This window comes from Melospiza georgiana, chromosome 1, assembly GCF_028018845.1.
Source record: "Melospiza georgiana isolate bMelGeo1 chromosome 1, bMelGeo1.pri, whole genome shotgun sequence".
Classification (NCBI taxonomy): Eukaryota; Metazoa; Chordata; class Aves; order Passeriformes; family Passerellidae; genus Melospiza; species Melospiza georgiana.
Genome location: NC_080430.1, coordinates 1231783 through 1259546, shown reverse-complemented (window position 1 = coordinate 1259546; position 27764 = coordinate 1231783). Strand labels below are relative to the sequence as shown.

At 51.8% G+C, this 27764-nt stretch overlaps 1 protein-coding gene across 1 annotated transcript in view; it reads right to left on the bottom strand.

Annotated features, from left to right (window-relative positions):
• Nucleotides 1-1402: 1402 nt before the first annotated feature.
• The window catches only part of SETD2 (SET domain containing 2, histone lysine methyltransferase), a 57124-nt gene continuing 30762 nt past the window's right edge, over nt 1403-27764 (bottom strand). Inside the window, exons 12-21 of the mRNA XM_058026786.1 lie at nt 26923-27579; nt 17928-17976; nt 17281-17464; nt 14062-14758; nt 11496-11630; nt 11246-11385; nt 9808-9919; nt 4710-4790; nt 4441-4542; nt 1403-2146 (exon numbers count right to left, since the gene is read on the bottom strand). Coding sequence (XP_057882769.1) covers nt 1985-2146; nt 4441-4542; nt 4710-4790; nt 9808-9919; nt 11246-11385; nt 11496-11630; nt 14062-14758; nt 17281-17464; nt 17928-17976; nt 26923-27579 — 2319 coding nt within the window. The 3' untranslated portion in view covers nt 1403-1984. The remainder of the gene's footprint in view (nt 2147-4440; nt 4543-4709; nt 4791-9807; nt 9920-11245; nt 11386-11495; nt 11631-14061; nt 14759-17280; nt 17465-17927; nt 17977-26922; nt 27580-27764) is intronic.

The following is a 27764-nucleotide window of genomic DNA, read 5'->3' as shown; positions in this document are numbered from 1 at the left end:
CTAAATGGGATTGGGGAACACCTGGAAGGGGTCGGGGAGCACGGGCTGGGGCTGGGGAGCACCCAAAGCGGTGGGGAAGCCCTTAAATGGGATTAGGGAGCGCTTGGATGAGGTTGGGAAGCCCCCAGTGGGATCGGGGAGCACCTGGATGGCTCGGGGGTCCCCCACACTTCCCAAGCGGGTCGGGAGCCGCCCCCGCCCGTCGCTCCGTCGGTCCCGGGGTGATTCCGGGGCGCTGACCCCGTCCCTGCCCGCAGCGCCCCCCGAGGGTCCCTCCCCGCTGCCGGGGTCCCCGCGGCGCCAGGAGGAGCCGGGAGAGCTGGAGCGGCTGCTGGAGCTGGGAGCGCCCGGCAGCGACCGGCGCGGCCCCGGCCCCGCGGGGACACCGGGGGACATCACCTCCGCCGTGTGACACCGGGGGACATCCCCTCCGCCGTGTGACACCGGGGGACACCGGCTGCTCCCGGCGGTGCTCCCGCTTCCCGATGGATTCCTGGGGAATTTTTTTACGTGGGTTTTGTACTTTTGTAGGGATTCTGGTGGGTGGGATGGGGACTTGCCGTGGCTGGTGCCTGGGTGGGGGCATTAAACGTGACACTGGGTGCCACCAGGGTTTGTGTCCTCAGGTGTCTGTGTGTCCATGCGTGTTCCAGGGATGTGTCCTGAGTGTCACAAGGTGCCTGCTTGTCCCCAGTGTCCCCAAGTGTCCCTGGGATGTGTCCCTTCAAGTGTGGAAGTATTCCCAGGTGTCCCTCCTGGTGTCTGTCCCCATAATGTCTTCCCTTGGGTGTCCCCAGTGTCCATGGGATGTGTCCCTTCAGGTGTCCAGGTATTCCCAGGTGTCCCTTCAGGTGTCTGTTTGTCCCTGGAATGTGCCCCCCTGGGGTCTCCCAAGTGTCCCCAGCTGACCATGAGTCCCCAGAATGTTCCCCAGGTGTCCCTTTGTCCCCAGGATGTGTCCCTGCATCCCTGTGATGTGAGTGCTCAGGTGTCTGGGCTGGGTGTCCCCAGGTGTCCCCTATGTCCCCAGGGCCATGGCCCAAGGATGGGACCCCTCAGGTGTCCGTGTGTCCTTGGGCACCCACGTGTGTCACCAGGACGTGTCCCAGGGTGTCCGTGTGTCCCACACCCACCCAGACCAGCCCGAGGAGGAGGAGGGGACACCCCAAAGACCCCAAGGCAGGTGGCACTGGGGACAGAAAAAGCCATTTCTAACCCCAAAATGCTCCCAGGTCACCCCAAACTTCCCTTCCCAGGGGGTCCAGATTCCCGGGAATGCTGAGGGTGACAGGAGGTCCCCAAGGGAGAGGGGACATCCCAAGCCAGGTCCCCCTTGTGGCCCTGCCCAGCGTCGATTTTGGGGTTTGTTTTTTGTGGTTTTGTTTTGTTTTGTTTTGTTTTTCTTTTGATTTTTTATTTTTTCTCTTTTTTTGCTCCTTTTTTTTTTACATAAAAAGTTCCGTAAAAATTGGATAAAGTAAAATGCTCGAAGCAGTAAAATCAATCTTATCAACATGGCCAGAAATCCGCAGTATTTACAGGGAAACGGAGGAAACCTCGCAGAACCAAAAGGAAAAACCAAGGAAACAACCAAAAAAAAAAGAAAAAAAAATTAAAAATCCGGGAATAACCCCCCAAAGTCTCCTGCCAAACATTCCCGTGGGATTGGGATGTTTGAGGCTGAAAGCAACGGGGAAAAAAGCAAATTATTATCAATATATTCACATATACGTTAAAATATAATACAGAGCTTGGGAGCAGCGCCGCCAGAGCCGGGCTTGGCAAAGCCTGCAGCAGCAAAAGCAGGCTTGGGAAAGCCCAGCTCGTGCTCAGCGACGGGAACCAAGTTTGTTTTCCTTAAAAAACCAAAAATCCATCGTCATAATAATAATAATAATAATATAATAATAATAATAAATTCACAGGTTGGTGGCTCGGGAGGGCGAACCCCAGCGGCAGCGGGGGCCGGGGGTTATTCCAGGGGCTATTCCAGCTCCGTGTCCTCTTTGGGCTTGTAGAGGATCCCGAATTTCTGCATGTACTTCTTGATGTACTCCTTGGTTTTGTGTTTGACGTTCTCGTTGCACTCCAGGTCCTCGGGGTTCTTGCAGTACTTGAGCTCCTTGTTCATCACCCCGTGGGTCAGCTGGGGGAATGCTGGAGTCAGCCTGCAATCCCCACCCAGCCCGGCCTGGCCACTCCCCAGGGCACTTCCAGATGCTTCCTCCTATTCCCAAATATTCCCTGAGCCACTGTCATACTATTCCCAAAATATTCTCTAAATATTTGGCATTGTTCCCTCAATATCTGCTGTTATTTTCCAAGCATTCCCAATTTCTTATTATTCCCTATTTTCTTATTATTCCACAAATATTCCCCCTCTTATTTCCAGATACTGCCCAAGCTATTGCTATATTGTTCCCCAAATATTCCCCAATAGTCCCCAAATAGTCCTCAAATAGTCCTCAAATATTCCCCAAAATACTCCCCAAGTATCTCCCAAATATTCCCTAAATATTCCAATACTTCCAGATATTGCCCAAGCCATTGTTAAATTATTCCCCAAATGTTCCCCAAATATTCCTCAAATATTCCCCCAAGTATTTCCAAAATATTTGGGGTTGTTCCCTCAATATCTGTTGTTATTTTCCAAGCATTCCCAGGCTATTTTCCTATTATTTCCCAAATATTTCGTTACTTCCAGATATTGCCGAAGCCATTGTTATATTATTCCCCAAATGTTCCCCAAATATTCCTCAAATATTCCTGAAATATTCCCTGATTATTTGGGATTGTTCCTTCAATATCTGCTGTTATTTTCTAAACATTCCCAAACTATTTTCCTATTATTCCCCAAATATTCCTCAAATATTCCCTAAATATTCCTGAAATATTTGGTAGTGTTCCCCAAATATCTGCTGTTATTTTCCAAACATTCCCCAAGCTATTTTCCTATTATTCCTCAAATATTCCGTTACTTCCAGATATTGCCCAAGCCATTGTTATAATATTCCCCAAATATTCCTGAAATATTCCCCAAATATTCCCAAAATATTATTGCCCAAATCTTTCCTCTTATTCCCCAAATATTCCTCAAATATTCCTCAAATATTCCCCAAATATTCCCTAAATATTTACTATTGTTCTCCCAATATCTACTGTTCTTTCCAAGCTACTTTCCTATTACTCCCCAAATATTTCCTGTTCTTCCCCAAATACTTCCTATTACTCCGTAAATTATTTTTATATTACTTCCCAAATATTCCCCAAATGATTCCGAATATTCAATTTGCTATTATTCCCCAAATATTCCCTAAATATTTCCTATTATTCCTCCACATTATTTATCCAGTATTCCCCAATTATTCCCCAATTATTCCCTGTTATACACCAAATATTCCCTCAGCTGCTGTCATATTATTTCCCAAACCTCTCCTGTTATTCCCCAAATACTCCCTAAATATTTCCTGCTGTTCTCCCAATATCCCTCCACCATTTCTCCTTCCCTTCCCTCATCCTCCAAGGAGCTGGAGGCAGTTGGAATGACACAATCCCATTTCCTGGGCCATCCCTTGGTCCCCATGTCCCCATACCCCATTGTCCCTGTACCTCCCATGTCCTCATGTCCCACACATCCCTGTGTCCCCAAATCCCTGTGTCCTGTACTTCCCATGTCCTTGTGTCCCTATGTTCCTGCACCGTGTTCCTACATCTCAGTGTCCCAGTGTCCCCATGTCCCTTTATCCCTGTGTCCCCATGTTCCTGTACCCTCCATGTTCCCATGTCCCACATCCTCCTTGTCTCTGTATTCCCAAGCTCCCCCACCCCTCCTGTTCCCAACTCCTTAAACCCTATTTCCCTGTGTTCCCATATCCCTCTATCCTCCATGTGTCCCCATGGACCCACATCTTCATGTCCCTGTCCTCCATGTCCCTGTGTCCTCATGTTTCAGCATCCCCATGTCCCCATGTTCCCATGTCCCACATCCCCATGTCCCCATACCCACTGTCCCCATGTCCCCACATTCCTGTGTCCCCATGTTCCCGTGTCCATGTTCCCAAGTCCCACATCCCCATGTTCCCTGTACCCATTGTCCCTTTGTCTCCACATTCCTGTGTCTCCATGTTCCTGTGTCCATGTTCCCTGTATCCACTGTCCCTATGTCCCCACATTCCTGTGTCCCCATGTTCCTGTGTCCATGTTCCCAAACCCCACATCCCCATGTCCCCACATTCCTGTGTCCCCATGCTCCCATGTCCCACGTCCCCATGTCCCACTACCCTCCATGTCTCCACATCCTTTGTCCCCGTGCTCTGTGTGTGACCAGGTCCCTGTGTCTCCGTATCCATGTCCCCATGTTCCCGTACTCCTCGTGTTCCCAAGTCCTTGTATCCCATGTCTCTGCACCCTCCGTGTCCCCCCACATTCCCACGTTCCCACCTTGCGTGCCAGGTGTTTGAAGTCCTCGGTGGTGGTGATCCGGCCCACCTTGCAGTCGGGTTTTCTGTAGGGATTCAGGCACTGCACGATGAACTGGGACATCTGTGGGACACACACAGAGTGCTGGATCCACTCCCTGCTGCCACCATCCCATCCCATCCCACCCCACCCCACCCCATCCCATCCCATCCCATCCCATCCCATCCCATCCCATCCCATCCCATCCCATCCCATCCCATCCCATTATCCCACCCCACCCCATCCCTCACCTCTTTCCTGAACACCTCCTTGCTCTTCTTGGCCAGCTCGCTGGACGTGTCGGCCTCGGCCGTCTTGGGCTTCTTGGAAGACTGGAGAGGAGCACAAGGATGGAAATGATTCCCTGGTCCTGCCTTGGGGACAGCGCTCCTGTCCCACAGCCTGGTGGGCAGCACAGCTTCCAGCCCATTCCCAGCCCATTCCCAGGGACATTCCCAGCCCATTCCAGCCCAATGCCAGCACTCCCCCCAGTCCAATCCAGATCTTCCCAGCCTGATCCCAACGAGCTTCTCAGCCCAGTTCTGAGAAGCCTCCAGGCCCATTCCAGTGCTCTCCTCAGCCCATTCCCAACAGCCTTCCCAGCATGTTTCCCAGGCTGATCCAGGTACAATTCCCAGACAAATGCCACCACGCTCCCACCCCAAACCAGGGATTTCCCAGCCTGGCCTCAAGAACTTCCCTGCCCTCTCCTGGTGCTCTTCCCAGCCTTATCCAGCAAACTTCCCCACACAGCCCTGGTGCATTCCCCACTTCAATCCTGGTGAACTTTCAGGTGACTTTCCCAGTTCATCCCAGTGAACTTCCCAGCCCAATCCCAGTCTGGTCCAGGCACACTTCCCAGCTCATTCCTGGTGAGTTTCCCAGCCCAGTCCTGGCACGCTCCACACCCCAAGGCAGGCATTCCCAGCCCAATCCCAGTGAGCTCCCCATCCCAATGCCAGCAGGCTCCTCGCCCCAGTCCAGACACAATTTCCAGTCTGATCCCAGCACAGTCCCAGCATTTCCCAGCCCTGCTCCTGCCACTCCCCAGCTCGGTCCCAACACATTTCCCAGCCCAATCCTGGCACAATTCCCAGCACACTCCTGGCCTGGGAGGCACGGGGACCACTCCTTGTTCTTGTTTTCTTTGGGAAAAAAGCTGGAAAAAGAGCAGGAGCATGTCCTGGGGAAATCAGGCTCATCCACAGTGGGAATAAGTTCTGTGGCGGTGGATTTTCCTTCAGGAATTTGCTGGGAGGGCTGGGGCGCCCCACAAGCATTCACACGGATTATCTTTAGCTACAGTCAAGATAAAGGGAATTTTCTAGGAATTTCTGGCTGCTTCCCTGAGTACTGATCCCTGATTTACTAAAGGAGTAGAATCCACTCCAGCTGCATCCCAGAGCCCATCCCTTCACTCTAGATCCACACCCACCTCCCACACGCTCCCATCCCAAACTCTTCCATCTCCCTGGAGCCTGAGGAGGGAAAAGCAGCATCCCTGCACCAGCAGCATTTTCTGGGAGAGGTCTGGGATCCAGGTCATCCCAACTTGGATTGTAAGGACAGGGAGAACAAAAGGATTTGTTAAAGGTTTGGAAAGCTGGGGGAGGTTTCCCTTCTCCTCCTGCTCTTTGATGATGTCCCAATATTTCTTTTAATTTAAAAAATCCCACTTTTTAAAAGTATTTGACACTGAAAAAAAGCAGGAAAAAATCCCTTTCAATCCCTAAAAATGTGCCTGGCTGTGGGGCAGAGCTGCAAAACCCGGGAGCACAGGGACAGGGTGTAAATCAGCCGTGCCAGGGAGGTTTTATGGCCGGGGCTTGGCCGGAGCAGGGACATCAAAGCTCCTGCTCCAGCCCCAGGCTCGGCGCCACTTCAAAAGGCCGAGAATGGGGAGCAGATGGCCCGGGATGGCTGCAGAGCTCCATCGGCAAAGCCACTCCCAAAGCCTCCTCACTCCCAAAGCCTCCTCATTCCCAAACCTTTCCTGAACCCCTCCTCATTCCCGAGCCCCTCCTCATTCCCAAAGCCTCCTCATTCCCAAAGCCTCCTCATTCCCAAACCCTCCTCATTCCCAAAGCCCCCTCATTCCCAAAGCCTCCTCATTCCCAAACCCTACTCATTCCCAAACCCTCCTCATTCCCAAACCTTTCCTGAACCCCTCCTCATTCCCGAGCCCCTCCTCATTCCCAAAGCCTCCTCATTCCCAAAGCCTCCTCACTCCCAAAGCCTCCTCATTCCCAAAGCCTCCTCATTCCCAAACCTTTCCTGAACCCCTCCTCATTCCCGAGCCCCTCCTCATTCCCAAACCCTCCTCATTCTCAAACCCTCTTCATTCCCAAACCCTCTTCATTCCCAAACCCTCCTCATTCCCAAACCCTCCTCATTCCCAAACCCTCTTCATTCCCAAACCCTCCTCATTCCCAAACCCTCCTCATTCCCAAAGCCTCCTCATTCCCAAACCCTTTGTCATTCCCAAACCCCTGGTCATTCCCAAACCCTTTTCAAACCCTTCATCATTCCCAAACCCTTCCTAAATACCTCATTATTCCCAAACCCTTCCCAAACCCTTTGTCATTCCCAAATCTCTCATCATTCCCGAGCCCCACTGTTCCCAAACCCTTCCTGAACTCCTTGTCACTCCCAAACCCTTCTGAAACCCTTCCCCATTCCCAAACCCCTCATCATTCCCAAACCCTTCCCCATTCCTGAACCCCTCACGATTTCCAAACCCTTCTCAAATCCCTCATGATTCCCAAACCCTTCTCAAACTCCTCGTCATTCTCAAACCCTTCCCAAACCCCTCGTCATTCCCAAACCCTTTTTCATTCCCAAACTCTTTGTCATCCCCAAACCAAACTGCCCCAAATCCTTCTCCACTCCCAGATCCTACTCTATCCCCAAACCCTTCCCCACCAAATCATTCTCCATCCCCAAATTCCCTCTCCATTACCAATCCCTTTTCTATCATTAAATTCTTCTCAATCACTAAATTCTTCTCCATAACCAATCCCTTCTTCACTCCAAAATCCTTCTCCATCACCAAACCTTTTTCTACTCCGAATCCTTCTCCACCCCCAATCCCTTCTACATGATGGATCCTTCTCCATCAGCAATCCCTTCTTCATCCCCAAATCCTTCTCCAGCAATCCCTTCTCCTCCACCCAAACCTTTCTCCACCAAACCCTTCTCCATCTCCAAACCCTTCTCTGTCCCCAAACCCTTCCCCATCCAACCCCTCTCCACATGGGAAGAGGGCAAAAACTGGTGTCAAAGTTGGCAGGGAAGGATGAGGAGGAGAAATGAAAACTCAGTTTCCAAGCTCCTCCTTGTGCCAAGGTGCCCATTCCTCCTTGGGGAATTCTTCCTAATTTTAGGCTAAAACTCCATTTTAAATTTATTTTAATATCAAAACCTCCGTATCAAGGCCTTCCTCCCTCATCCCTCCGAAGTGAAATCCCATAACCCTAAGGCTGCCAGGAAAACTAACACAGGAAAATCCCCAGAATGGTGCTGTCCCTGTTTTCCAGCCTCTGGGGGAGATGGGAATGGAGAGGCCACAAAGATGGGGGGAAAACCAGCCTGGGATGGGAGCAGAAAGCCAAACACTTGGGAAAACCTGGAGTTCTCTTTTCCAGCAGCTGGGATCTGCTCCTCTGACACCAACCTTCCCATGGAGAACCAATGGGAAGGGACAAACTCATCCCAAATCCAAACTTTTTCCATCTAAAAGGATGCAAAACCTTCAGCATCCGGCCTGCCTGCCTTCCTGCAGGGCCACTCCCTCAGGAAAGCCATTTTCCAAGGGAAAATCAGGATTTCAAGTGTGCTTTAAAGGGAACGGCGATCCTGGCTTCTCACTCCTCTTGTGCCTTTCCATCAAAATCCTCCCCCACAGCCCAGGAACACTGGGAATAGCAGCAGCAGCTGTCAGACACGGTGCCAGTGGGTTTAATCCCTCCTGGGTGGGTTTAATCCATCTGGGAAAGGTGTGGGGTGGGGAGGAGGGTAAAAGATCCAAGGAATGTGGCTGTAATTTCAGGGTGGGAGCGTTGGAGGCAGGAGCTGCGACCACGGGAGTTCAGTGCCAGCAAAATCCCGACCTTCCGGCCACCCTGGCCCAGAAGAAAGGAATTAAAGCTCTGGAGTGAGCGGGAACCACCCCAGCCTGAGGTCAGCCAGAGCCACGGCTCGTTTAGGAATGAGGGATTCAGGGAAATTCAGGTTTGGAGTAAGCAACAAAACCTGAAGGAGCAGCCAGTTCCATGTCCAGCCTGAGGTGAAGCCCTTGGATGGTCACCCCAGCCCTTGCCTCATATTTATCCCAATTTCTGGGATAAAAGGCCACATCTATGGAAGCACCTTCCCCTGCTGCTCCCTCTGCTGTGCAGGCAGCACCGAGACCCTCAGAACTCCATGGGAGAACAACTCCCAAGCAGAAAAGCACCAGCACTGATCGATTTCCCTGCTCACAAGAGCCCAATGTTCTCCTCAGCACCTCATTCCCACCCCAGGGATGCTCCCAAACATCTCCAAGCTGCTCTCCACCACTGAACTTCAGCTCATCCCTCCACAGGGATGCATTTCCCACCTATTCCAGCTTCAAATCTCCCTATGGAGCCTCCAATTAACATTTTCTTGCTCAATCCCAATATCCTTCAACAATACTTGCAACCCCAAGATCCCAGAATATCATGGGATAAATGTGACACTGATCCAAGGATAAAAATCCTTGAAAAGGCTTCCCTGGATTCCTCTGTGGAAGCAACAGCCCCTTGGCTGAGCAGGGAGTGCCAGCTCTGAGCTCATTTCCCAATTAACTTTTTTCCAGGGAGATAAATATTTGTAATTTCATCGGAGTGAACTCGCCAGGATTCCTGGCTGGGAATGGGATTAACCCTTGGCATCCTGGCAGCACATGGAGAGGCAACAGCAGCCACGTGGGGTGTCCCTGGGAGCTGCAGGATGGACAACACCTCCAGGAAAACCCCGGGAACGTGGGAGCAATGGAGCAGCAGGAGAATTGACTCCTCTCTTTCCATGGATTTTCTCCAGCTTGTTAAGGAATCAGAAAGGGGTGGGAAAGGCTCCTGAGCTACACCCTTATTTTGTCCTCTTTCAATGTTACTCCCCCTCATTCCCACTTTTCTGGCCAGTTCCACACAGAGGTTGGAATCCAGGGCGGAACTTCAGGGAGTCCAGTGTCCATTCAACACCAGAACCAACCTGAGTGTGGCCAACAGAGCCACTCCAAAGGATCCGGGGTCACTTCTGTGCCCCTGGCACCTCCCAGCTCCACAGTGAGGAGCTCCATGGTGTGTGCCCAAGATTTGTGCCCCTCACCTTCATGGGGTTCTCGTCGTACGTGGGGGTGCCCAGGTCCATCTCGGCCTCGTGCTCCAGGCTGGCGTCGTCCCCGGGGCTGTCCCACGTGGGGGGATCCCACTGGGTTTGTCTGCAGGGAGGGAAACACACCACTGTCACCTCCTGAGGGAAACTGGGACCTGCTCGTGGGTTGTCCCATCAGCTGGGACATCCAGATTCCATCAGAACTCCTGACACGTGGAATTCACAGCACTGCTCCTGATTTGAAGGTTTCTAAGTTGGAGAAGATCAAAACCAAGCAGGAAGAACAGAAAAAAAGGGAATCTGCACCATTTGCTACCATGGTGACGCTGTGACATCAAGGATGTTCACCACCAGGATGGAATTCCCAGCATGGAAAGGTGGGAACATCCCAGCAGAGAGCCCAGGGAAGGTTCAGCCTCCTTGGGTCTCCTCATCTCATCCCAAACTTCCCAACAACACAGTTCACCAATTCCTGCTCCACTGGTTTCAATTCCAGGTGTTTGAAGGTCTCCTGCTCTGCTGGAGCAGGGAGGAATCCAGGAGGGAGAAGGAAAAGATTTATGGATGCAGGGAAATGTGTGCCAGGAGTAACAACTGACAGCAGGAAAAGGATATGGAGGGAAATATTCCTGCTTATCCTTTCGGAGGTGGAAACTCATCCACACCTCCCATGGAGGTTGGAAATTTTTTAAAAATACCTTTTTAGAAGCTCAAAACTCATTTTAATTTCAGGTAAATTCATAGGGATTGATCCAAAACTTGGTTCTTTCCAAAAGTAATGGGAAAGGTGTAGGAAAAACATTGGGAAAATTGTGTTTCTTCCCATGGAGGTGGGAGCTGGGCTCTTCTCCCAAAAAACAAAGAACAGGACAAGAGGGAACGGCCTCAAGCTGTGCCAGGGGATGTTCAGGTTGGATACTGGGAAAGCTCCTTCAAGGAAAGGGCTGTCCTGGACAGGGTGCAGGGCCCATCCCAGCCCTGTGGATGTGGCACCTGGGGACAGCGGCCAGCGATGCCCACACCTGTCGCAGACACCTTTGCACTAAAAATCCTTTCTTGGGATTTTCTCCCTTCTGAGAAGCTGAGAGGCCTCAGGAACAAAGTGTAAACATTGATTATCTGCTGCTGTGGAATGCAGCAGGGGCATCTGTGATCGGCCCATCTTGGATGTTTAATTATAAACATTAATGGCCAATCAAGGCTGAGCTATCTCGGACTGAGTCTCAGAGAGCTGCCTTTTGTTATCATTCCTTTCCATTCTATTCTTAGCTAGCCTTCTGAGAGGAAACCTTTCCTTCTATTCTATTTAGTTAGTTATAATGTAATATATATATAGCATAAACTAATAAATCAAGCCTTCTGAACATGGAGTCAACATTCTCATCTCTTCCCTCACCTGAAGACCCCTGTGACCACTGTCACACACACCCACCTGGTGACCACGTGGTAGTAGTAGATCTTTCCCTCAGGATCCCGGGCTGTTTTCCAGTTGGGAGGGAGGACGATGGTTTTGGGTTTGGGAGGGGAAGGCGGAGGCAGATCCAGGAGGTTGTTGGTGACCACCAGCTCTGGCTGCAGACAGCACGGAAGGGATGAAATTAAAGTTGTGAGGGCTCACAAAAGGTGCCCTGGCAGCTCTTTATCCCACAGGAAAACACCTCCCCATCCCTGTGGATGCTCACCTGCTGGATGGGCTGGGGCTGCCCGGCCGCCACGATGGTGGTGACGGCCGTGGGGGGCTGCACGATGACTCCCTGTGGGTGAGCCGTGTAGATCTGCTGGCCCTGGATGTACTGCAGACCTGGCTGGGCATAGCTCTGCAACAGGGAACCACAATCAGCTGCTGTTCCCAAAAAAACCTTCACTGCAGGAGCGCAGCTTCCACCAGACCAGGTGCTCCCAGCCCTGTCCAGCCTGGCCTTGGACACCTCCAGGGATCCAGGGGCAGCCACAGCTGCTCTGGGAATCCCAGCCCAGCCCCTCCTCACCCTCACAGCCAGGAATTCCTTCCCAATATTATCCTCAGATTTTTGTAATATCATTAATTCTGGTAGCTCCAGACTCTACTTTTAAAAGCCAGTGGAAGTTGAGATCCCACATCCATGTTTTACTCAGCTTTTATCCACAATCTCCATTCAACAGTCAAAAAACCAAAATACTCCTGCAAGCTGCAAATTCCTGATTGGGCCCAACAACTGTGGAATCATCACCCCTGGATGTGCTCAACGTCTCCAATCCCTGCATGTTCTCAGTATCCCCAATCCCTGGATGTGTTCAATATCCCCCCATCCCAGAATGTTCTCAGCATCCCCCATCCCTGGATGTTCTCAATATCTCCATTCCTGGATGTTCTCAGTAACCCCCATCCCTGATATTCTCACTATCTCCCATTCCTGGATGTTCTCAGTATCTCCATCCCTGGATGCTCTCAGTATCTCCATTCCTGGATATTCTCAGTATCTCCCATCCCTGGATGTTCTCAATATCTTCATTCTGGATGTTCTCAGTATCTCCATCCCTGGATGTTCTCAGTATCCCCCATTCCTGGATGTGTTCAATGTCCCCCATCCCTGGATGTTCTCAGTATCTCACATCCCTGGATGTTCTCACTATTTCCATCCCTGGATGTTCTCACTATCTCCATCCCTGGATATTCTCAGGTATCTCCCATTCCTGGATATTCTCAGTATCTCCCATCCCTGGATGTTCTCAGTATCCCCCATCCCTGGATGTTCTCAGTATCTCCATCCATGGATGTTCTCAGTATCCCCATTCCTGGATGTTCTCAGTATCCCCCATCCCTGGATGTTCTCAGTACCCCCCATCCCTGATATTCTCAATATCTCCCATCCCTGGGTGTTCTCAGTATCCCCATTCCTGGATGATCTCAGTATCTCCCATCCCTGGATGTGTTCAATGTCCCCCATCCCTGGATGTTCTCAGCATCCCTTATCCCTGGAAGTTCTCAGTATCTCCATCCCTGGATGCTCTCAGTATCTCCATCCCTGGATGTTCTCACTATCTCCATCCCTGGATGTTCTCAGTATCTCCATCCCTGGATGCTCTCAGTATCTCCATCCCTGGATGTTCTCAGTATCTCCCATCCCTTGGAATGTCCAAGGACAGGCTGAACAGGGCCTGGAGCAATCTGGGATAACAGAAGGTGTCCCTGCCATGGCACTGGACACTCTTTAAGGTTCCTTCCAACCATCCCCATTCCAGAATTCCATGATTCTCTAATTTATGCCATTTGTAGATGGAGAATACCCTGGAATGTGCTTTCCTTCTACTCCTGGGTAGGAAGCTCGCTGGGAAGAGCTAAGAAGATGCTCCAAGAGAAGCACAGAAGTTACAGTGAGTAACTTGCTGGGGAAGATGAAACAGGAAAGCCTTACAAATATGATGGTCTGGCAAAAGATTTTGAGAATATGGAAACTATAAGTGAGACTGAAATGAAAGCTTTGAGATCCCTCAGTTACTGAAGAACTGGAAAACAATGGTGTGGCTGGCTGAAGGTGATCCCCTTTTGATGGAACAACACCCTCTGCTTGCAGACAGCTCCAAGGGGCAGAGCAGACCCTACAGCTTGGCAGAAGGGCCCAAAGAGGAGTTTGTAGGGTTTAAAATGTAACACAGTGTGGTAATGTAGTGATTCTTATAGGCTGTATGTAAATGCTATAGGATTTGTATCTTGTACTAGATTGGTTAGTGAGAATCAGAATATTCAACACAGAAGAAGATTTATGGTATTGTAACGGGAACCTCGCTCTCTTACCCTTTTACTCTCTCACCCTCTTATCCTCTCTCCCCCTCTCTTCTCTCAGTCCTGCTCCAGCTGTGTCTGGCAGCTCCCAGCAGGGCCCTGAACCCAGGCCCTGTGCAATGAACCCCAAATCCCAGCAGGGCCCTGCACCCAGGCCCTCTGCAATAAACCCCAAATCCCAGCAGTGCCCTGCACCCAGGCCCTGTGCAATAAACCCCAAATCCCAGCAGGGCCCTGCACCCAGGCCCTGTGCAATAAACCCCAAATCCCAGCAGTGCCCTGCACCCAGGCCCTGTGCAATAACCCCAAATCCCAGCAGGGCCCTGCACCCAGGCCCTGTGCAATAAACCCAAGTTCCCAGCGCCGGCTGCAGAGATCTCTGGTCTCCATCCATCCCACCATCCTGCCCTCCAACACTCCCACAGTAACTCCAGTGTTCCCCAGCTGGCTGCCCTGGTCCCGTGGGTGTTCCCAGCTGGAATTACCTGCACGATGGGCGGCGTGGTCTGCGAGTAGGGCGAGGTGACCCCGTACACGGTCTGGCAGGTCTGGCCCTGGTAGTAGATGGCAGGCTGGGACTGGGCCGGGGAGTAGGGCTGCTGCACGGCCACGGGGGGCTGCTGGCTGGACTCCCACACGGAGCCGTAGCTCTGGCTCTGCACCGCCCCGGCCGCGGCCACGGGCAGCACGGCCACGTTGGGCTCCTGGTGCACCGCGGCGGCGGCGTCGCCCTGCGCCCCCACGTACTGCGGCGCCGTCACCTCCATGGCGGCGGCGGCCACGTGCTGCACCACGGGCACCGGCTGCGCCGTGCTCAGCGCCGGCTCCACCGCGTGCCCCACCAAAGTCTGGGAGTGCTCGGGGTACCCCGCCGGGGAGCACATGGAGTCCATGCTGGGCGTGGGCAGCAGCACCTTGCCGGCGTTGGGGTTGCTGGGGTCCACGTAGGCCTGCATGGGGTACCCTGGTGGGTACCCCATGAAGCTGTGGTGGGGGGTCCCGTAGCCCATGGAGTCGTAGGGAAGAGGAGAGGTCATTCCCAGGTTCTGGAGCTGCTGCTGCTGTTTCTGGGCTTCCCGCTGGGCCACCTCCTGCTCGAAGAGCTTCCGGCGCTCCTCCGTGGACAGCTTGTTGCGGTCCTTGGGCCGCACCTTCTTCTTGGAAGATGCTGGGGTGTCATATCTGGGGAGAGGGAGCGGGGAAAGCACCTGTGAGGCCTCAGGAAGCTGCGGGCCCGGGGCTCCAGCAGCAAAGGGACAGTGGGAAACCTGGAATGCCCAACAACAGCACGGATTCCTAAAAACATTCCCCCTTCTCCAGCTGTTTGACCAACTCAAGAGGAACACCCACACCTGGAATGCCCAACAACAGCACGGATTCCTAAAAACATTCCCCTTTCTCCAGCTGTTTGACCAACTCAAGAGGAACACCCACTGATCCCAGCAGCAAAAGGGACAAAAGGGAAACGTGGAATGCCCAACAACAGCACGGATTCCTAAAAACATTCCCTTTTCCCAGCTGTTTGACCAACTCAAGAGGAACACCTGCTCATCCACAGGGAGCCAGGGCAGAGAATAAGCAATCCCACTGGATTGCCCAACATCAGCCTGGTGCTGATGGAGATGCAAGGATACCACAGAAGCTGTCTGGAGGAGCTGCTCTGGGATACCTGGAGAGGGAGGGAACATCTCCAAGAGAAGCCAAGGAAAGGCACAATCTGCAGGGTAACCCAAACAGGCCCTGCTGGAAACGCTCTGCCATGTTCTCCCTGAGCAGGACAAACAAGGAATTTGGAAGAGGCTCCCAAACAGGAGCAACTCACAAGGCAGCACCTTCCCCCCCAAATTCCAGTGCTGGGGTGGGAATTCCATCCTTCCAGTCCAGAACCCCCACATGGGAGCTGCAGACACGGCCAAGAACAAGGGAATCACAAGCAGCACATTCCTGTTTGGAATTCTGCTTGCTCCCAGACCGCAGCTTCAGCTTCAGAAAATAATGGTGTGGATGGGTTTTATAATTCCTTAAGAGTTTTCATCCCAAAACGTGCAGCAGCTGGAGGGATTTTTCCAGGGAATTAAAGGAGGAGGGAAAAAAAAAAAAAAAGCCTAAGGACTTTGATCAAAGCCCAACCAAGGAAAATTTCAGATCAAAGGTGGATATTTCCAGACGTTATGAGTGCGGTAAAACAGGGATTACAAGGAAAAATGCTTTGCAGCCTTAATATAATGGATTCTGCAAAGCATCCAGGATATTCTCCATATATTCTGTGTTCCTGGGATCCATTTACATATCAAAAGCACATTGCTACCAACAGATCCGCTGGAGCTGTTTCCAGGCATTCCCAGAGGAGCTGCAGGATCCCTTAATGGGAACCTCATTGCCGGGAGGAGTTTGATTTCCCTAATTAAAGTCTTTCCTGGCACTGCCTGGAGAGTTTGGAGGAGAAGCAGCTGCCATGGAGGGAGTGGGAAGAAGGAAACCGAGGGTTTAGCATTCCTTTCTCCATCTATTTGATTATTTTAAATCAAAATACTAAATCCCTTGAATAACAAAGAGGGATGCTCAGAGTGGGGAGAACATTTCCCAGAGAAGGAATTTGGTCCTTCACCAACACGGACACGGCACAGGGGGAAGAGCCAGAGCAGCAGCTGCTCATCCAAAAAACGCTTGTTCTGTTTAAAACAACCCCAAAAATCCAGGTTTTACTTCCTGGGGATGTTTCCAGCCTCGTTACAGAGGGATAGATTTACATCTGTACTTCTCATCCAGATGTTTCCAACTTTCCCAGCCCAGCTCAGTGCGAGGTTTCCTCGTCTGGCTGACTCGGCACCAATTGTTCCCTAATTATGGAGTGGCTTTGAGAGGGACAACAGAGAAGTGACTTCTCTAAAGGAAATTCCGTGGCATTTCTGCTGCCTTTAACACGATCTCCAGGCTCTCTGAACTGCAGGACATGGAATATTTTCCTTCTCCTCATTAGAATTTGCATGCTCAGCTGTGGCAGTGACACCACCATTCCCAAGGAAAGGCAGACCTGGAGCAGCCTGCTGGGATCAAACCCCCTGGACTGCTGTCCTCACAGGGATTTTTAGGGAATAGCCACTCAGCCAAGGAAGTTTTGGAGTTAGAAACCCTGGTTTGGGCACTGCTCCCTCCTGTACAGGCAGGGATTGCTCCAAGTTCAGAACAATTCCCAGCACATTGGGAAGAGGTGGAGCAGGAGAAGGGAATGGGTTTTGAAGGATCCAGGTTGCATTAGGAGGGCTGCCTCCTGGAATTTCTGGATTCCCCACCCCTGGAAGTGCCCAAGGCCAGGCTGGACAGGGCTTGGAGCAGCCTGGGACAGTGGAAGGTGTCCCCAAGCCATGGGGTGGGACTGGATGAGCTTTAAGGTCCTTCCAACGCAAACCACTCCACGATCCCTAATTTGTGTGCAGCAGCTGGCACAGCTCCCCTCATTTCCCACCTCATCCCCAAACCACACCTGAGGACGGAGGTGCAGTTATCCCACAGAAGAAGCCACCAACACCAAGAACCACCCAACTCCCACCAGGGCTGAACCTCACCCCCAGAATTCCTCCAGGAGAAAACCCCCATCCCCCTTCCTGGGCGACTCCAGAGACCCCCAGACCCGCTTTCCCTGGATGTTTTACCCAGGAACGTGGCAGATGCCTGGAATGTGGCAGCTCCCTGCCAGCACTTGCCTGTCCTCTGGCCTCTTTGTGCCCCTCTCGTAGGCTGAGGACGGGGGGGACAGGGAATCTCGGCGCCTCTTCCTCTCCTTGCTCTGGCTCTGCCGCTCCGCCTCGCGCTCCCGGCTCAGCGCGGGGTTCTTGGGAGTGGGGGTCTGATCCCGGAGCCCCCCTGGGTCTCTGCCACGGTCAGCTGCTGGGAAAACAGGGGAAAAAGGGAGGGAATTTTGTAATTTGGGTGTTAAGGGCTCCCCCCCTCTCTTAGAAATGCCTCAAGCAGTGCCAGGGGAGGTTCGGGTTGGATATTGGGAATATTTCTCATGGAAAAGGGACAGGGCAAGGGTGGAGTCCTCAATCCTGAAGGGATTTTAAAGCCACATGGAGGAGATGGCCTTGGCAGTGCTGAGGGATGGTAGGACTCAGACTTGGGAGGGCTTTTCCAAGCTCACCAATTCCATAATTTTAATTCCAGGTTGCTCCATGTCACCCTCAGGCCCCATCTCTCCCCACCCACAGCTCAGATTTTCCTCCCCATTGCCAGGAGCTGCTTCCCAGGAGTTGGAGCTATGGAGGCAGAACATCCCCTGACATTCCCAGCTGGGAAAATGAAGCAGTTTCATGGGAGAAGAGGAAAACATGGAAAAAGGTGAGGAACTTACCACTGCTTTCCTTTTCTGCTTGGCTCTTCTTCGGGATGCGATAGACCTCCTGTGGAAAAGCCACCAGCAGGGTCACAATTCCAGCTGCTCCCAAAACCACCCCAAACAGCCAAGAACCCCATAAATCCCATACATTTACAATGAACCACCAGAAAAGGGTCTCTTGAAGGAAGTTCTGGGGGTTTTTGTGGTGCTTTCCATATATTTCCTCTGCTCGGTGTTTGATTTTTGATGGGTTTCAAGTGGAATTTTGGGCAAAGAGCTGTAGGGCCCTACACCTTCCAAGGTGGCAGAAGAGTGTCCCAGCAGCAGCTCCTGCTGTCCCTGTCCTGCTCTCCAAGGCAGCTTGAGATGACCCAGCAAGGAGCAGGAGTTGGGCTGGGTGATCCCAACAGGTCCCATCAGCCTGGAGACATTCCATGGCTCTGTGATCCTGGCTCTGGTGGCCAACACCTGCTCCCCCTGCTCAGGGACCACCCCTGGGCTGCTCCCAGCTCCCAACAGGGTCCCATTTCCATGGTGTTCCCAAGCTCTGATGTTTGATGGGGAAGCAGCCCCGGGGGGATGAGCAGGAGCAGCTCTGAGTGACCCCTCTGAGCAAGGAGCTGCTGAAGCTGCTGAGATCAGACCCAGCAGCCACCACACCTTCAGCAGCAGCAGCAAACCCCAAACCCCAAACCCCAAACCCCAAACCTCTGCTCATCCAGCTCCTCCCTCAGCACAGGGAGACCTGGAGCTGCTGGAAACGTCCAGAGGAGGCCCCAGAGCTGCTGCAGGGCTGGAGCCAGGCTGGAGAGCTGGGAATGTTCATCTGGAGAGGAGAAGCTCCAGGGAGAGCTCAGAGCCCCTGGCAGGGCCTGGAGGGGCTCCAGGAGAGCTGGAGAGGGACTGGGGACAAGGATGGAGGGACAGGACACAGGGAATGGCTCCCAGTGCCAGAGGGCAGGGATGGGTGGGAGATTGGGAATTGGGAATTCCTGGCTGGGATGGAATTCCCAGAGCAGCTGTGGCTGCCCCTGGATCCCTGGCAGTGCCCAAGGCCAGGCTGGAGCACCCTGGGACAGTGGGAGGTGTCCCTGCCATGGCAGGGCTGGCACTGGATGATCCCAAAATCTTGACAACTCCAGCTGGAGATGGCACCATGGAAGAAGAGGGACGAAGAGCTGGAAATGAGGAGCAGAACCTCCCTGAAGTCCAGGTTTAGCACAATGTCTTTGCCTCTCCCATGTCACTGGTACCAACTGTGCGTCCCCCCAAGTAAGAAATGAGCTTTATCAGCTCCTTTCCATGCTCCATTGTATTTTTAATTGGAATATTTTGGTATTCCCAGAGCAAATCCCATTTTACCTCTGCGATGCTCATGATCCTACAGAGGTTTTACAGCATTCCTGACTGTCCAAGTGCTGGAAGGTTGGGGAAAAAAGCTCATTTTTGTTTAATTCCAGCTTCTATCAAGCCCTTGCTCTGTTCCCTTCCTGAAGGAATACAGAATTCCCAAGAATTCCCAGTTATTTCCAGCAGGATGTGATGAACCAGCTGGATTGTGCCTGATGGAGCATCCCTGCTGGAGCAGCAGCTGCATCCCCAAAAAAATCCCATTAAATCATGAAGGAGATGCTCAGTTTAACACAAATAAATTGTTTTGGGGAGCTGGGCTGACATTCCAGCTTTCCCAGAGCACCTTCCCTAAAATATCCTTTCATTTGGGCCCTGCATGAGGCAGAGTGGGAAAAAAGATGGATGTGACATTTCCTGGGGGTGAAGGCTGCTCCAGCTGGGAATTTAAAGCTTCCACATGCTCAGAAATGTGGAGTTTACCTTGCCTTGACTCTCAGCTTTTACAGAATATCCTCTTTTATTTAAACTCCTTGAGTTTTTAAAGCTGTTTGGGAATTAATTAATGGCTCAGGGGGCTCATTAGCAACGTGCTCACCCCCAGCACTGGATGGGCTAAAAATGAGAATTTCCTTTAGCAAAAAAAAAGGGAAGGAGAAGAAACCCTGCTGTGGTTTGTCCACAAGGCAAAACCACTTCAAAAGTGCTGCTGCTGGCTAAAAAAAAAAAGGGATTTGGGCCAAGATTTTTAGGTTTTTAAAGAGATTTTTGCTCTTCTGTGGAGCTCAAACACACCACATGGAGTTTGAAGCATCTACAAAAAAGAGAGGCATTGAAATTCCCAAAAAATGCCCTTCAAATAAAGTTTTTTAAATTTATTTATGTGTTTGCTATGGGCTACAGTACTCCAAATCCAGTTTTTTCAGAGTAAATGTAAAGAAACAGCAGCTGCCTGTTTGGAGTGAGGAGGGATGCAGGATAAACCCATAATTATATAGGATTTATATATTTATAAATGATGTAATCCATATAATGGAATCATGGAATGGTTTGGGCTGGAAGGACCTTGGAGCTCATCCAGTTCCAACCCCTACCACGTGCAGGGAACCTCCCACCAGGCCAGGGTGCTCCAAGCCCCATCCAGCCATCATCTATGGATTTAATTTCATTTTCCTACAGAATTCCACAGCTATGGATGGCAGGGAAGACTTTGCCTCTCCCTACCTTGTGTGGGATGGAGGTGACCACAGGGGCAGGCTCTGAAGCCCCAAAATCACCTGCCACCAATGGGTTTTGCCAGGATTTTTTTATTTCCCATGTTAAACTCCTAAAAATGTTCATTTTCAGAGCAGCATATCCAAAAAATCCCTCTAAATCTGGCTGTTCCCAGAGGGAATGAGGAGCCACCAAGAAATGGGATCATGGATGAAAATCATGGATATCCAGAGAGGAATGAGGAGCCACCAAGGAATGGGATCATGGATGAACACCGTGGATGTCCAGAGAGGAATGAGGAGCCACCAAGAAATGGGATCATGGATGAACATCATGGATGTCCAGAGGAAATGAGGAGCCACCAAGGAATGGGATCATGGATGAAAATCATGGATGTCCAGGGGGAATGAGGAGCCACCAAGGAATGGGATCATGGATGAACACCGTGGATGTCCAGGGGGGAAGGAGGAGCCACCAAGGAATGGGATCATGGATGAAAATCATGGATGTCCAGAGAGGAATGAGGAGCCACCAAAGAATGGGATCATGGATGAACATCATGGATGTCCAGAGGGAATGGGGAGCCACCAAGGAATGGGATCATGGATGAACACCATGGATGTCCAGAGAGGAATGAGGAGCCACCAAGGAATGGGATCATGGATGAACATCATGGATGTCCAGAGGGAATGAGGAGCCACCAAGGAATGGGATCATGGATGAACATCATGGATGTCCAGGGGGAATGAGGAGCCACCAAGGAATGGGATCATGGATGAACATCATGGATGTCCAGAGGGAATGAGGAGCCACCAAGAAATGGGATCATGGATGAAAATTATGGATGTTCAGAAGGACAACGCAAATGTTGGGAAGAGCTAAACTACACCAAGTCCCCAGCTCCTAAAAAAGATCTCTCCCAGTTAAGAGCAGGATGGGGAATGGAAACCACTGGGAAAAGGCTCAGTGGGAAGAGAAGGAGGATCAGGAGCACCTGGAGTAAGGGGATAATCCTGGCACTGTCACACTGCCATGCCTTGCTCTAACTTCACCAGGACATTGGGGGTGCCCACTCCAGATCCAGCCCAACAACCTGGCCAGCCCTAACGTGCAGGAAGCCCAAAATCCAAGGTGAGGATGAGCAGGGAGTGAGCTCCGTGCTGGTGGAGAGAAACTCCAGCCCCGCTCAATGGAGCCTCCAGCATCCACCCCGTGTGGGAAGATGGAGGCAGCAAAGGCTTTGAACCAGGAACAAACGGAGGGATTTGTCCAAATTGCTCCATGAGAAGCAGATGGTGGTCAGAGCAGGCTGGGGAAGCTCCCAAGAAAAGGCAGTTTTATTTTTGGAAACGGGAGCTGCAGGGTTCCTCAATCAACGCGGCCGCCGCTAACGGGCTCCAAATGGCTCCCGAGCGCCCGGCACGGCTTTGAAGGCACCGCACGCAAAATTAAAGGCAGGAGGAAAAGTGACACGAGTCTGCTCGACACAAAAGAGGGGGAAAAAATGGCATTTAGGCTGTCCAGCCTCGGGCACGAGCCAGCCTTGGCTTGGGAAAGGGAAGAGCTGCAGGATGGAGTCACGGCTCAAAGGGTTCTGCAGTGGGAAATGCAGATTGTGCCTTGATGGAGCCTTCTACAAAATTCTGTCCCTCAAAGCTGCCAGTCATTCCTGAACTAACAGTTGGACTTGATGACCTCGGAGGTCTTTTCCAGCCTTAATGATTCCATGAGTTTATCCTATGATTCTATGAACTTCTGTTGATTTGTTGAAGGAAGAACACGACCAAATCCATCCCCTACCAGGCTGGATCCTCTTCCCTCCCTTCCTCTCTCCTCTTAGTCCTGGCTCTGCTTTGGAGACTTGTTTTGGGTATCCAGACTGAGTTTCTCCTTAGGAACAGCTGTGTTCCCTTCCTCACTCATGTACACAGAACAGCACAGAGAAAATGATAAAATATTAATAAAATGTGTGAAATTTCACAAAACTCCCCCAAAATGTTGGTTTAAGACCAAATTTGATCTGATGGTGTCGTTTTATCCCCAGGATTTGTGTTTTCTTTGGACCAACACTATGAAATCCCTGCGTGAAGGCCAGAAGATCCCACAGCAAACCACGGCCTGGCCGCTCCCCAATCCTATTGTTTTCCCCAGCTATTCCTTGCTCTAAGTTATAAGAAATTATAAAATTCCTGATTAAAGCACGGGATGTGCGTGCTGGAGCCAGAGCCAGGCACTCCAGGATGGCTTCACTGGGAAAGGGACAGGCCAGAGCAGCTTCAGGGGGCTTCACCAGGATAAATCAGAGGAGACTTGGAAAGATCATCCCAGGGGAAGATGGAAGCTCAGCTGCCTTTGGTCACCCAAGATGCCCCATTCAGGGTGAAACGGCCTCCTGGGGAGGTTCAGGTGGGATATTGGGGAAATTCCTTATGGAAAGGGTTGTCCAGCAGTGAACAGGCTGCCCAGGGCAGGGGGGAGTTTCCATCCATGGAGGGATTTAAAATCCCTGTGGATGTGGCACTTGGGGACAGGGAGCAGGGGTGGCCTTGGTAGTGCTAGAGGATGGTTGGACTCAATCATCTCTGAAGGCTTTTCCAACCTCACCAATTCCCTGATTCCATGATTATTAAGTGCAAAAAAAAATCCACTTTGGCCCAGGTCAGGGTGAGGATTCGGCCTTGAGCTCCAAGTCACCGCAAACGCTCACAAGGCCAGAAGCATCCAAATAAAACCTTTCAAACCCAAGACTGGCTCTAACAAAAGATTTTTCCTAAATCCAAGACCTTCTCCAAGTCACAAGGGAAGGACCTGTGGATCCTCAGAGCCACAACCCCTTCCCAGAAGGTGAGAGCCTCCTCTGGGGTGGGGGAAGACTCCCAAAGCTCGGTCCCACATGAGGCAGAGTGGCACCAAAACATCCTCTCTGTCCCTCAACTCAGCTATCAACCTCAGCCCCCAAGAGGACATTGGGAAGAGCTTCCCAAGCTTGTCCCTACGGCGTGCGTGTTCTGATGATTCCAAGAGTTCTGCTGTCCATCACACCACGTGTCACCTCCAGCATGGCCTCTCCACACGGATCAGCCCACAGAGCCTTACCTGAGCACAATCCACCTGGGAGAACCACGTGGAAGCACCACACCTGTGCCTTGCCGGGTGTTGTGGCACTGGGAGGGAGTTTTCAGCCCGGGAGAAGCCATGCAGCGCTTCCTCGGAGAGCGGGAACGGCGCCCACGAGCCCGGGCTGAAAACTCATCCCACACTGGGAATGCGAGTGGGTGTGTGTCGTGCCAGGGGTGTGGCTGTGGCCAGCACCCCTCAGCCAGCCCGGGAAGGACTCACAAGTCCTGTGTGTAGAGGTAGAGAAAAAAATCAAGCTCACTTAATCCTTTCAGGCCAGGAGCTGGGGTTTCCCTGGAGCGACGTCCATTGCCGGCAATGGACGCACCAAAATAACGTCGGCATCCCCGAGTTAACCACCTCTGTCCTCCTTTCACCTATCACACTGCTCATGCATCAGCCAGCTTCCCAACCATCTTCCCGGCTCTTGGCGCTATGTCCTCTCCCTTCTTCCGCACGGAGTTGGAGAAAAGGAGCCCCTTGGTCAGCTCTGGCTGCCCGGAGAAGCTGGATGGAAACGGTGGAAATTACAAGGGGGTCGTCAGCAAGGCTGGAGAGGACAGCGCTAAAGTCACCACGTTTCCGACCCTCCCGCCCCCCAGACAGTGCCGAGGTGCTCCACCACGCCAAAACCTCGGCTTTTCCAGAGCTTGGATGTGCTGGGAAAGGCACCTGGGGGTGAGTTATCTGTCCCCCTTCCAGCTTGGATTTGTCTTTTAGACATCCGGGGTGGGCTTTGGTGGCACCTAATGAGGTGAGAGTTGGACAGAGGCAGTTAACTCCTGGAGCCATGAAAAAGTCCAGGACAGGATAAATTCCCAGCTCCCAGTTTCCCTACAATTGCTATGTGGGAGAGAAATGAATTGTCACAGCCCCGTGTCACGATCCTGCTTTTATGGGGTGGATTTGCTGGGATTACTCCAAGCTCATGAGATCCAACCCCATCCCTAGCACCAGATCACGACCTGAGGTTCATTAATAAATACACAGACAGGATGAGAATCCACATGTAAAATATGGGAATGTGTCAGGACTCCGTGGTCCCACCACAACTTCAACAAAACTCTGTAGATTCCCAAGCTGAGCTTCTCCAAGCTCCAAAGAAAACACAAATCCTGGAGATAAAACGACACCATCAGATCAAATCTGGTCTTAAACCAACGTTTTGGGGGAGTTTTGTGAAATTTCACACGTTTTACTAATATTTTATCATTTTCTCTGTGCTGTTCTGTGTACATGAGTGTGGAAGGGAACACAAAGGAGAAACTCAGTCTGGATACCCAAAACAAGGCTCCAAAGCAGAGCAGGACTAAGGCCTGACTTAACTTTTACTTTAAAACAGGTTGGACTTGATCTTGGAGGTCTTTTCCAACCTTAACAATGGAAAAGGACTTTTCCCAACTGAACCACAAATTCAACCTGATGGTGTCACTTTGAGAGGAAAACCACACCAAGACTCTGCAAATTCAAATCTGGTAAATGATCAGATGCACTTGGAGAAAAGGAAGGAAAGCACCAAACCACAATCCAGCCTCTCTACAGAAATGTGTCTTACCCCACTCCTTCCCCCCTAAGATTTCTGTCACAAATGATTGTGCCCAAACTCTGTGCATGTTCAGGAGTATCTGATCCTCCTGAAAACATCAGACTGAGGTAAAATGTCCCTGAATTCTCGTGGGAATCTCTGCACTTCTAAACCCTGGTGTTTGCAGCTCCAGAAATGGCACAAGCAAAGCTTAAGGTGAGGTGTCCTTCACCTGTGCTGGTTCCGCTGCACAATTAACACCCATTATTTTAATTAACCTCTTGCAATCATTCCTCATTATGAAAGTCAATGAGTAAATAAACTCCTTAGCTCCATGATGCACTAGAAAACATGAATTTGCTTCAAACTACTTCCAGTAATTAAAGCAGGGCTGCGGGTTGATTAAGAGAAGGGCAGAAGAGCCTCCAAGTCCCACCAAGCCCACAAGAAGCTGGAATTGTCTTCAATTCCTGCTGAACCCTCAGGAATCTCTGGGTTTGGGCTTACTAAAGATGCTCCCAGCCCTCCTGGCCTTGAATGTAAGGAATATGAAATAACACATGGAATGAAATCCTGCAGGAGCAGCGGATCCATGAGGAGCTTCCAAAGATCTAAAGAGACCCAAGGAATGGCTGAAGTGTTGGGTGGGGAGTGAGATCCACAGAGCCATGGAATGGTTTGGATGGGGAGGGACCTTAAAGGACATCCAGTGCCACCCCCTGCCACAGGCAGGGACACCTCCCACTGTCCCAGGGTGCTCCAAGCTCCAGCCTTGGGCACTGCCAGGGATCCAGGGGCAGCCACAGCTGCTCCGGGCACCTGTGCCAGGGCCTGCCCACTCTCACAAGAGGAATTAATTCTTTCTTAACCATTAATCTAAATCTCTCCTCTTTTAGTTTAGAACCATTGCTGGAATGTCATCCTACATCCCACTAAAAGCCAGTGGTAGCTGCAGATCCCATTGGCCACCTATGGGACAGGGACACAACTCCAGAGGACAGAGGGAGCCACCAAGCCCTTCTCTTGAAGAGGTTTTCTGCTCCAGAAGACCCTGATGGGAGTGAAACCACTGAAGTCCCAAATAACACCCACATCTGGGCACTTCCAACTGTGAACACCCAGGGGCTGATCCAACACTGCCTTTGAGAGAACGTGGCATGGCCAACAGAGCCTTCTCAGGAGGCTCCACACGGTGCAGATCAAGAGCAGAGGTTCAAAAGACAGGAAAAGCTGGGGATGCTGGGATAACTCAACTCAGAAAATCCCAGAATGGTTGGGTCGAGGGGACCTTAAGGATCATCCAATTCCACTCCCTGTCATGGGCAGGGACACCTTCCACTATCCCAGGCTGCTCCAAGCCCTGTCCAACCTTGGACATTTCCAGAGTTGGGCCATTTAGGAGTAGCCATGAACATCTCTGAGGATGGAATTCAGGAGCAGACAGTCCATCCATCTCTTTCCACATTGAGGGATGTGGGCCACTTCCACCCAAAAAGCTCATAGGAATCTCAGTCCCTCAGAGCTGCCCATTCCCTGGAAGTCTAAGGGGATGACCAAGGTGTCCTTGTGTGCCCAAACCCAACGAGCTGCTGGTGTCACCAACACCTGGACATTTCTCAGGTCACACCCAGGGCAGCTGCCACCAGAGGATTTATATAGAAAGCACTTTTTGTGTGGAAAAAGCCTTTAAGTTACCAAATACTGACCAAAAGGCATCAAAGCAGCCCCGTGTGAACCACACCGCCACCAAATCCACGTTTTCCTTAGCTCCAGGTGCTGGAGCTGCACGGAGCTGCCTCTTACCTTGAGCTCCTTCCAGCTGTCGAGCAGCCTGGTGGCCAAGTCGCTGACATCCACGATTTTATCCGTCTGCTCCTGGCTCCTCTCGCTCTCCACGTCAGAAACTCCTTCCTCCTCATCCTGTGATGGTGTCTCCATGGCCATGGGCTCCTCCAGCTTCGCTCCATTGCTCTCCTTGACCTCTGCCTCGGGCTCGGCCTCCAGCTCTGCAGGCTGGGATTTGCTGCTCTCCACCGGCGCCTCCACAGCGGTTTTGATCTCCTGCTGCTGCTGCTGCTGCTGCTGTGGCTGCTCCTCTGTCACCTCCATTGGGGCAGCCTCCAGCTGGTCCAGGTCCTCCTTGCCCTCCTTCCCCTCCAGCTCGCTGGTGGTGTCCGAGATGGCGCTGTCCATGCTGTTCTCGCTGATGATCTTCAGCCGGCGGAACACCAACTTCTTGGGGGTGTCGGCGTCGGCCTCGCCGCCCTGCTTGGCCGAGAGCTCGGGGGTGTTGAGGGGGGTGTGGGCCCGCGACGTGTTCTCGCTGGAGTAGCCGTCGCCCTCGCTGAGCTGCGGCACCGCCGTCTTGGTCTGAGCCCAGCGCTGGATGATGGGCAGCACCTTGCTCTCCTCCAGCATGTTCTTGGTGGGGATGGGCAGCAGCTCCAGGGTCTTCATGATCTGAGGGCAAGGACAGGCAGGGCAATGTCAGGATGTAAAGCTGTGTCCGAGCTGGAATAATTCACTTTTTTCAGGAAAAATTAACTCTGGAATATCAAGGTGATCATAAAATCCTGGTTTGGGTGGGAAGGGACCTTAAAGGTCATTCAGTTCTCCTTGCCATGGGCAGTGGCACCTTCTGCTAT